This window comes from Saccostrea cucullata, unplaced genomic scaffold (assembly GCF_032062105.1).
Source record: "Saccostrea cucullata isolate Sc308-1 unplaced genomic scaffold, CSIRO_AGI_Scuc_v1 ctg406, whole genome shotgun sequence".
Lineage (NCBI taxonomy): Eukaryota > Metazoa > Mollusca > Bivalvia > Ostreida > Ostreidae > Saccostrea > Saccostrea cuccullata.
Window position 1 is genome coordinate 395,169 of NW_026930103.1, and position 11,643 is coordinate 406,811.

Sequence of the window (11,643 nt, forward strand, 5' to 3'; positions counted from 1 at the left end):
TTTTAATAATTATTTTCTTATATTGTATTTAAAAAAACAAAATTCGATTTTTTCCCATTTGTAATTACTTTTGCACATAATTGGATACAAAACTGGAGTAAAGAGTGTCCATGTCAGTATGGAGGGGGGGGGGGGGGGGGGGGGGGGGGGGGATGAGAGGCCAACCAACCCCCCTGATTTTGCCGGTACATATAAAATGATATAAAAATAATTCAATTTCATGTTCAAAATACAATGTTAGAAATGATTTATTAATTTAAAACTCAATTTTAACTGTAAGATCATTTATTTTAATCATTTTAAATAAGTAATAAAATACGATAATACATATTTAATATTCCATTTGATTTCCATTTGGGTCAATTTGATTTCCATTTGGGTCCATTTGTGTTTCCATTTGGGTCCATTTGTTTCCATTTGGGTCCATTTGGGTTCCATTTGGGTCCATTTGGGTCCATTTGGGTAAATCGACGTGCCGTTAGGGATCGGGATCGGAACTCAAAATATATTTTGTGCCCTTGGTTGGCGAACTGGCAACTGGGGCTCAAAAATGACAACAGAATTTTATGAATCTCTGCCAACGTATGAGGAATTAACTGTTCCTGAATTGCATTTAACATGGCCTGAATTAAAAGCAGGGTCTTTATATTTTGGAAGATTTTGTGATAATCAATGCAAAGTAAGAATAACAAAATAACTCGAATTTTCTCAACACTGTACATTTTCACTCAGTTTGATTAGATGCAGATCTGCAGCTTGCTGCGGCCCGTTTTTTAAAAGAACTTACAACGAAGACCAAAATTTAATTTTGCTTATAACTTTCTAACTTACATTTGAAAATGGTTTAAATATTTTTGTAAAAGCCTTTGTGACATGACCCGGCGAGTTTTCCTTTGAAGTCAAGCATACTGTAACTGCGATACAAAACACTTTTTGTGGGCGTTTCTTATGCAAATGAGCAGAAACTGTACTGTATCTGAAAAATATCAACGATACAGTACGGTTTATTTTTAGCGATGACGGAAAGCTTTATCCGTATACAAACATACCAATGGTTCAATTCGCCATAGAACTGTTAGTATTTACTCAAAAATTGAGGTGAATTAAAAATAAAATTTTACAACGTAAAGATATTAATGTCGGATTCAAAAATTTTAGAAAGGAGGGAGTGGGGCAGTTCACAAATTATTATTTGAACCCCCCTCCCCCCCCCCAAAAAAAAACAAAAACGGAAAATCGTATTCCGTGGGGGTAGATTTATAATCAACCAACACCTATGTGCGTCATTTGGTTACTTGTTGATGAATTAAAAACCGTATGTATACAAGTTTAGAAAAAAAAAAAATTTAAGAAAGCGAAAGAGAAAAAAACCCAAAGGTGGGATGGGGGCACCAGTGAGTGTTGTATCCCCGTTTGGTTACTCTACATTTTAATGAAAACGTGAAGTAAAATACACCCCCTCCCCCTTTCCTTTCATCTGCTTATTTCAATTTTGTATATGTTGACCGGTGGAGGACATTGTCGAGACATTTCTTCAGAATCTACGATCTCCCGAAGCATTTTTGTTTCAAAAATATTCCCACATGATTCTTATATATCAAAATGTTTTGCATTAAATCGTAGCTTAAACTGAAAAAAACATGTCATCAAAAGGTCAGCAAGAGCTGCATAGAGAAAAAAAACCCTGCGCAATTAAATCTAAATAAAGTTTTTGGAAAACAAATTAATTTATGCATCTCTTAAATGATTTTAAAATGATAGATACCTGCACGTCCATCTCGCTCGGCATTTCAGTTGAAAATGTTTAAAATGGGATACTCAATCAACTTTCTGCAAAATCATTTGATTGGCTGGGAGGTATACACCCAAATACGCATGTAAATTAGTGAGGTCCTTAGAAAGGTCATGTCAAAGTCATTTAGAATACTCGTTTCACTGTATCAGAGATACAGGGCGGGGCATCGGCTCGAGCTATCGCTCTCGCCTCAAGCCCCGCCCTGTATCTCTGATACAGTAAGAAACTCGTACTCTAAATAATACAAGGTATACAGTACACGTAGAAATTTATTTTAAAAGTGTATAATATCAATAGCAATTTCAAACAGAATCATTAAATATGCCTTTTTACAATCTACTTAAGCTTTTTGTCTTAGTGGTAAGTTCTTTTGTAAAACGATCCCCTGGTCCTTAAAAATTGGATGGACGACCAGAGAGGTACAGTGCCATCTATTGTGAACACGTATCGTGCACAAAAAAGTGTGTATGAGCGAAGCAAATTTCAATTCTTCACATTCAATAAGTGGAAGAAAAATGTCCATTTATTTTTTTCTTTTTGCTGAGATCTCCAGGAAATATTCAAATGCTGAGTCAAGTTTGCTTAGCCTACCTGTTGATCTTCCCTCTGCTTTAGGCACTGAATCACATAAACTGATAAAAATTGAAAATTTGGGTCTCCAGCTGCAGCTGTCTGGTTGAACTATTGGACAGACAGACCAGGGAGTTACAGATCCAAACATTGTAAAAACTTTCTTTGTATGCTGCATTTTTTTTGTTTCAGGCTTTAAATATTTTTTCCTAGTATTATATGGGTTTCCCATTTTTGTTGATTAATCATTATTTTTGATGATTTATAATTATAATACAAGTAGTTCATATCATTTGAGGGAAATAAGCCTGTATGTTCATATGAAGGTAGATTAATTTTTCTGGATGTGCTACCTCAGATTTTCAGAATTCTTAAAGAAAATATATTAATATAAATGAATTACATTTTTATCAAAGCCAAATTGTCCTCCAAAAGCACTTCATAACAAGTTATACTGTAGAAAGGTTTTACAAGTTATGTGATAAAAATACAAGTATATGAACTGTTAATTAATTTAACTGTAGTGCTAAATGATGTTCATTTATTGACCGACTGGCTATTTCGAGGGCAAACTGAAATAATTTAAGAGGCCAACTGTCTTAAGTGGCCAGTTTCCAAACTTCCCAAAGGCGGCCCCTTAAAACAGGTTGGACTGTATTGTTTACACAAAAGAGTAACTGGATTGGTCTTATTGACAGCCTTTCCCTTTGTTAGGTTTTAAAAAAAACTAAATCCGACATCTTTTTGTGAAGCATGTTGAAAGTGTAGAGTCTTTGTCCTACAAAAAAAAAGTTTTCTGTGATTTCATGTTCCTTAGGCCATATAAAATTAATCTTTAGATTCTCATCCCCGCCCACCCCTCTCAAAATGTCCCGCCCCGATGTTTTTTATTTTGATTTTTGGGTATTTTCATGTATTTTTATTCAGTAAGAATTTGGGTCAAAGTTTAAGAGTTATCTCCCGTCTGTATTAAAAGTCGCGTGTCGCTATTTAAAGCAAAAACGCCATGTGAAGAATGGAGAAAAATCGGCAATAAACAATAAAAGCAGTTTAAATGTGTAAGGAAAAGATAATTTGTCAGTATAGAGAAGGCAGAGAAGAAAAAATAGCATTAACAAATATAGATACCATCACTGGCAGGAGCAAGTATGTAGAGAGATTGTAACTAAGTAAAAATAGACGAGGAAAGTCAAGTTATATATAACGATCTCTAGCTGTGTGACTTACCTTTGAAATAAAAAAAAAATCTACAACATCGTAGACAGACTGAAGAGAAGGCCTAGATTTTTCAGTAGAATAATTATTAGAACATTTATATAGATTTTGCAAAATAAGAAGTCACGCATACACAATTTATTGGTATCCCCACCTCATTTTGTTGCCGTATAATGTGCACTTGATAATTTGTTAATTAACAATAAATATTTAACTTTTAAAGAAAAAAAATTCTTTAGATATTTAAAAGAATATGAAAAGAATTAAATCTATTCATATTTGCATTAAAGTAATGAAAAAAATGTGTACGGGGCGTCCATTGTTTTGTTGATACTTAGGCCTACATATAAATTAACAATTATAAAAAATAAAAAATAAAATCCGCCTGTGCCCCAATTTTTTTGCAAATTAGGATGAGAATCTAAAGATTAATTTTACCTGGCCTTAGTCTCCGACAACTTTTTTCTTCATGCAGTGATTTTTATTTTTAAAAAGTGAATTTGATATATTTCGACAGCAAAATAATGATCAACTTTTCTCCTTTTTTCCAGGAATTCATGTTATGTAGACAAGAAAATAAAAAGAACCCAACTGCATGCTTGAAAGAGGGCAAAGATGTTACCAAATGTGGCTTCCAGTTTTTCGGCAAAGTAAAGAAGCATTGCATGAAAGAATTTGAAGCCTACTATACATGTATAGACAGAGACTATAAAGGACAACTGGATTTTTCCATGTAAGTCCTGGTCTTTAGAATTATATATTTATAAATAACAAATTAAGAAAATTACAGTAAAAAGTTTTAATCATTTTATGAACATCAGAGCTGCCAACCCTTACGATTTTGGCATAAGTCTTACTAAATAAGTGTCCAAAATATGTCTTACGATTTCTCACTATATGCTTCCGATTTCGTTTTTTTCTCAATCAGAGTTTAAAATATTGGAATTTTCATAAGTGGCCGTCTACAGTTTCTAGTACTATTATAATTGAATACTCATAATTCTTACAACGCTTGCTTGCATCGTCGTTTCGGTTTTAGATGGCTAATCACATTCATGTTAATGTTTGAAAGTAAACAAAATGGAAATGTGCCTTTAATTGCTCCGATTGCATGTCCGTTTTGATATTTTCAAAACATCTTCAGCGGCATGGGGCTTTGGCGGTCCCTGGACCATGCCTTACTATTTTTCATTTCAGAATGTTGGCAGCTCTGAAACATAATGGATCATCCAATCTAAGTAAAGTTAGATGTTAGGTCTGCCTGCAAACTTGCTACACTAATATCGTACAACATCCCATAGACTGAGGGTCATGTCAGAGGTCAGATTCCAAACAACTGTAGACTAATTTGCTTCAACAAATATACGGTGATTTTGCAGGTGATGATTTGATTGGTTGATAGAATTTGACCTCTGACATGACCCTCTATGTGGGATGTTGTTAGATGTTTAGTGTAGCGAATATGGGAGTGGATCTAACATTTAATTTTAATTAGATTGTGGATCAACTTCATTAACCATTAACCAACGGAAGTGGGTCCTAAACCCTTGGCTATCAAAGATGTTAAATGGATATTACATATTATGATTATTTTATAACATATCAAAATTGTTTACCCCTTGAAGATGTTAATGGATATAACATATTATGATTATTTTACAAAATATCAAAATTGTTTACCCCTTGAAAATGTTAATGGATATAACATATTATGATTATTTTATAACCTATCAAATTTGTTAACCCCTTCACTTCACTATACATATGAGCATGTTTAACAGTTCATGAATGTTGTATTACTTCAAGGTGAAAGCGTGGAAGTATCAGTTGTTATACATAATTTTATTTTAGATGCGGGGGATATTTCTTCAATCTCTGTAGGATTCATGAAGGATGAATTCAATCTATGGTTAATGTAAATGCCCTTGGCATACATTTTCCAATTTTTTAATACCATTTATTTGATATGGCAATGTTATCAAAATTATGAATTTTTAAAAATTGAAAGATGCACAGGGAAAAAATATATATATTTTCGTCTCTATTAGCAAACTGTAAGACAGTCAATTGTAGGCTTTGACACAAGGTAGAGAAGAAGAAATTTTTAATTTACATAAAACGAATGAGGAGAGAGAGAAAAAAAATATTCTCAAAATTTTTATGCTGAGTAATTTTCTTTCTGTTTTAGGTGTAGAAAACCTCAGCTGGTATTTGACGACTGCATGAAAGAAAAGCTGAACATTGATAGACCTTACATCGGATATTTTGCCCGAATACGTCTGGTAGACACTGAGAAACCACGCCGCGTCCTGAAAACACGGGAATACAGAAAACCCAAGGAAGCCCCTACAGCTGAAGAACTAGACAGGATGAAACTGAAGGCCGACCAATATCCTCTACACGTATTCAAATTGTTTGAGTAGTTAATCTGAGTAGCTAAAAAATGAACACTTCAGTTTTATAAAAAATGTGAAATTTTATGTTGATTAAATTATGAGAGTTGATTGATGTGTTGTTTTCCTTATGTGAATTCTGTATCATTGTCTAATTTTTTGCCATGACCTTTTGACCTAAAAAAATTATTGCTTTCTTCGAGTCATTGGGAATTGTGATATAAAATACCATTTAAAGGGTTCAAAGAAAGGCAAAGATATCATCTGGAAACTATTTGTTTGCAGTTTATAACTATCTGACGTTTGATCTCAAAATCAGTAGTCTTTTCAAAGTTATTGATAATGTCTTGTCACAGGTAATGGCTAATAATGCACATGTGAAATATGAAAACCTTAGCTCTTCTCATTCAAAAGTTATGACCAAGGTTAAAGTCTTTGTGACAGACTGACAGACAAATGAGATTCAATGTCCCCTTGCTTTTGCAAAATCATGGGACAAAAGGATATTCTATAGAAATAAGTAAAATTAGATCTTAGATTGGACAGATGTTTGGACAATAAAATGCTATCTTTGGTTGTTAGTATGGTAATTAAGGTTGCAGATATATATTTTTTCTGCAATAGCTGCAACATTACTTACCATACTAACAAATTATTAACAAGATGTATTTGTGAAACACTGATGCCCCTGTAGGCAGCTTATGGCAAAGGCTGAATTCACTCAAATGCATGTCAAACTCCAAAGGGCAAGGTCAAAAGTGTTGGTACCCAAAGGGTTTTTTTTTTTTTTACAAGGAATACACATGTGAAATGTGAAAGCCCTAGTTCTTACTGTTCAAAAGTTTAAGTTATGACCAAAGTTTTTAAAAGTGGGTCAAGGTCAAAAATATTTATACCGACTGAAAGGTCTTGCCACATTGAATGCACTTGTGAAGAATGAAAACCCTAAGTCCAACTGTTCAAAAGTTAGGGTCAAGGTTAAAGTGTGTTTTTTTTGTAAAAGTAGGTCAAGGTCAGTAGGTCAGATTTGGTACCCAAAGAAAGGTCTTGTCACAAGAAATACACCTGTGAAATATGAAAGGCATGTATAGCCTCACCCACTCAATAGTTATTGACTAGGCTAAAGTTCACAACAGACAGACAGAGAGATAAAAATACAGACGGGACAAAAACGATATACCCCTGGAATCTTTTGATCCGGGGCATAAAAAGACATTTTATTGTATATAATCATATATATCTATATAATATATATCGTCTATAGTAGGATTCAGTAAATAAAATATATTTGTAGGTCATTGTACATTTCATTGATGGAACAGCCACAGCTCAAGTGATTTATACGGTTATATACTTAGTATCCTTTACCGACAATTTAGAGGATATCAATTTGGACCCGTCTACTATTGTGAATGATGGTCAGAGTAACGACTTAGATGCAATTAAGTGATACAACTTAATTTATTATATAACCGGTTTATACAAGAATTTTAGATACTAAGTGAGATTTTTTTATGTTGTTGCATATTTTTAGCTTTTTTGGTTTTATGATGTGATCAATCAATTCACTCGCATGATAATTTGCATAAACGCCGAAGAAAAGAAAAGAGAAAGGAAAAGGTATAAAGAACCAAAAGACCTTTAAAATTTTGACCTGAAATTTAATCAATGGGAGTCAATCTAAAGGTAGATAAATTCATAATCTTGCATAGTGTTTCACAAACCTTGTGAAAGCTTCACACAGAAAAGGCTAAAATTATTGTTTGAAAACTATATAAGCAATATATATTTTTGACCGTCACCTTTAGACCTCTTTTTTTTTTGTTTTTAAAGCTGTACTTAGAGGTTTAATTGTATGAATTTATGACCTTGACTTTTGTTGTTTTGTTATTTTGACCTCAAAATCAATAGGGGTCTTGTTTGTGTCACAGGTATTTGCATTAAATTCTGTTGAAACCAAAGTTATCATCATATCATCAGGAAAATGGTATTTGTATTGAATATGATTTCGGTCAGACCCTCTGCCCCCAAAATCAAATAAAAGGATCCTTTTTAAACCATAAGGATTTTGAAATTGAAGCGCTGAATTCTTATTTAATGATGTACCGCAAATGGCCTTGACGAAATGTTAATAAAAGTATATCGCACTGAAAAAAAGGTTGGACCTAAATTTAATTTCAAAAGGTCAAAGGCTTACGTTTTTAAATCAACTCTAAATACTTGAAAAACGGTGTTGCATAGCTTTTTTTTAGCTCACTAATTGAGATGAAGAACCGTAGAAAATTTCTGACTGAGTTAATTTTGTCATCAGCGTGTTCAATCTCAAAGAGAGATATGGAAAATAAAAGCAAACCAACTTTTTGAAGCAAATAGCTCTGTTAACGTTATTCCCATTTTGTTTTCGAAAGTTTGTTAAATAGAAAAATAATAATATGGATGTTAATTTCAATAAAGTCTTTTTTTTTCATTTGGAAAGAACGATTTTTTAATCCTCTAGGATGACGCCCTCTGCGCTCTTAATCCTAGCTGTCTTAGGTCTCTGGGCTGCCATTATCTTCTTCTGTATTACTTTTTTACGCCTGGCTTCTGCCTTCTCCTGCTTTTCTTTGAGAAGCATGTCTCTTTCATCTGTTAATAATTTTTTTTAGTTTTTATTGCCACAAATTTAATACAATTACGGTATGAGATAGAGAGAGAGAAGGGGGGGGGGGGTTATACCTTTCCACTGCTCATCAAAGACGACTGTAGTAGACCTTAATTTGATAGGTGGAAGCTTTGGTATCTCGCATGACTTGAATTCAATGTTGAATGACACTTCATGCTTTGTTTTCACGAGATCGGACATCTTATTGTTTTTGTTTCGGCACCCCCACTTCCAGCTGGAGATGTGCAGAAAATTTGCCAGGGAAGAGGCTTGTTAGATGCAATTTCTCATCCATGACCTCACTTTGAATCTCTTTTATTAAAATTTATGTAATCCATTTAAATAATAAACACTTGAGAGGACGCCTACTATGTAATATGTTCTAATCTTTCCCAAAAGCTTTCCTGTCCCTGTTATTCTTCGCGTATACTGGGGGGGGGGGGGGGGGGCTGTCATCATGGTGCGGAAGAGAAAGGGAACCATGCTATTTATGGGATTTTCGTCCATTTAAGATTTAATTAATGCTTATGTTTGGGAGGGGCACAAAATGCCATCCATTTGTGCCCTTAAAATTTGATTTTGTAATGCGTTACCCTCCTTTTACACTTATCCCTTTCCATAAACATGGGGATTGCTATTTTTTTTTTTTATTATTATTATTTTTTTTTTTACAAAGGTTCGACATTTTTTAAAATTAAAATTGTTAAAATGAATATAATAAGCTTTATATTATTTTTAATTTTTTTTTTATCATTGATATACTGGAATGCAGAAATGTGACAATAACATGCAATACAAAATGTATATAATCATCAAAGTTTCTAAAACATTGATATTACAAATTAGATTTACGGAGAAAATTAAAATAAACACTTACAGTTACTGCAAGAATATAGCAAATAAAACTTATAGTACAGTGGCGTAGCATCGTTTTTGAAAGTGGGGGGGCCAGCCAGAGAAATTTTTTTTTCTTACCTGAAGAAGTTGACAAGCAAATAAAAAAAAAGAAAAGAAAAAAGTAGCCAAAGTCGAAAATCCTATTTCGTGGGGGCGGGGGGGGGGGGGGGGGGAGGGTGTAGAAAAAAGCCTTTTTCTCAGACTTTCAATACCAATTTTCAGTACATCACTACATTTTCAGTACATCACTAAAAGTCTAAAAGTGGGGGGGGGGGGGGCAACCAGGCTTTCAATTTACATTTCCTATAGTATAGAATAGAATAGAATAGAATTTATTAAGTAAGGTTGGGGAAAAAAGATGTGGGGGGCCAGGCCCCCTGCCCCCCCCCCCCTGTTTGCTACGCCCCTGTAGTACCAGATACGGACAGGTTTCCACCCTGTGTAATCAATTTTTATTTTACATGTACATATAGAGGATATTCAATGTTTTGTGGTTGAATATGGAATTTATTTCACGAGTGGGACAGGATTTTTTATATTTTCATGAGTGCGAAGCACGAGTGAAAATATCAAAAAATCCTGTTTCACGAGTGAAATAGATTCCATATTCAACTACAAAACAATAATTCCAATCTTAATTTTATTTATTGATTCCTTGTGTTTTGATTGGACGAGAACAAATTCAAGAAAAAGTTTACACATCGATGAATTTTTCACCAGAACTACTTTCTTGACTGAGTAAAAACAATGAAAACAGATACTTCTAGTCCGTTTTAGCTAAATTATGACTACAAGAAACTTATAATAAAAAATGAATGAATGAATGAATGAATGAATGAATGAAAAGGAGATAAACAGGACTGACAGATGGGAATATTATATTTATGTCACTGTCGGATCACGAGTGTGAATTTTTGAAATCACTGATCATGCTGTCATTTTCTCGACGTTCCATATCAGCTCAGTTGGTATCGTTGTGATAGGGAAAAGAAACGTACCTCCACTTTTGCCTTTTAGCATCAATTTCATATATTTACATCCTACAGTCTCCCTAAATCTTTGAACTTTCCAGAGCAAATCGAGGACGTTCGGTCTGCAACTTTTTTTGGCCATGGTCAAGGACGAATTTTTTTTTAGAAAGGTATTTACGATATTTTTTAAACTTAACCAACATTCAATGAGTTTTTATAAGTTTAATTATTGATTGTTTTGACAAATAAAGTTGGATTTTATCTATATTCATCTTGAATACGTTTCTTTGCGGCATAAAGTATAACATGCAATACAAAATAACGTATATAATATGGCGGCCTCAAAGAGAAATAATTTTGAAAATTTAAAAAAATCGTAATTGGAATTATAAAATTAAACACTTTTTTTTTCAAGAATATAGCATGTAAAACTTATTTTACTCACAAACTTTACATAAAAGTGCTTCGCACTTTTTTTTTTACCTGAAAAAGGCAAGTTTAACAAAAAAAAGAAAAAAGAACGTTTAATCCTATATTGAATTTTCTGTTTATTACATTAAAAAAAAATTCTTTGATTTTTCTTTTGCCTCTGTCTTTTTGTAATACAGTCATAGGCTCGTGACGTCACAGTTGAGCGGTTGAGACGTCATAGCTATGTGAAGTGAAAACACTGTAAATATGGATTTAGCAACATATTTTTGGGTAATTTTGACAGTTTTATTCGCTCTCAGAATGGTTTATTTATTTCCATCTATCTTATATTAGGTCAAGGAAGATTTTTTTACACCAATCTTCGTTATGGGAAGGGGAATCGAGAGTTTTCCCGCACTTCTGATATTCGTCACACTGTGACAGGATATCATTTTGATATCCTTTCACACTGTGATAGGATATCATTTTTATTCAATGAATAAATTACAGTATTTCACTTGTAAAAATGTAATAAATATAATTATTCAATCGTGGTAGAAATCATTTTTCAACGGAATCATTTTTTTTTGTATGTGGCAACTTAGGTACACTGACCCCTATTACTCTTTTTAAGTCTCTGTAACTTAACTCTCTGTTTAAACAAATACATTTTTCTACGACTGGCGGCCATTTTTTCTACGTCGAAAAAAAAGGCATTGTGTCATTATTCTTTGGGGGTATTTTAAA

At 33.2% G+C, this 11,643-nt stretch overlaps 2 protein-coding genes across 2 annotated transcripts; one reads left to right on the forward strand and one right to left on the reverse strand.

Annotated features, from left to right (window-relative positions):
* The first annotated feature begins 489 nt into the window (after positions 1–489).
* LOC134282840 (NADH dehydrogenase [ubiquinone] 1 alpha subcomplex subunit 8-like) lies at positions 490–6,084 on the forward strand. The gene is made up of 3 exons (XM_062765225.1): positions 490–679; positions 4,132–4,313; positions 5,769–6,084. The coding sequence occupies exons 1-3, from the start codon at positions 551–553 to the stop codon at positions 6,001–6,003; spliced, it is 546 nt and encodes a 181-aa protein (XP_062621209.1). The 5' UTR covers positions 490–550; the 3' UTR covers positions 6,004–6,084.
* A 2,127-nt stretch (positions 6,085–8,211) lies between these two features.
* On the reverse strand, positions 8,212–8,928 carry LOC134282841 (uncharacterized). Its single transcript, XM_062765227.1, has 2 exons — positions 8,692–8,928; positions 8,212–8,601 (listed from the first exon to the last, which is right to left on the reverse strand). The coding sequence occupies exons 1-2, from the start codon at positions 8,816–8,818 to the stop codon at positions 8,459–8,461; spliced, it is 270 nt and encodes an 89-aa protein (XP_062621211.1). The 5' UTR covers positions 8,819–8,928; the 3' UTR covers positions 8,212–8,458.
* Positions 8,929–11,643: the final 2,715 nt, after the last annotated feature.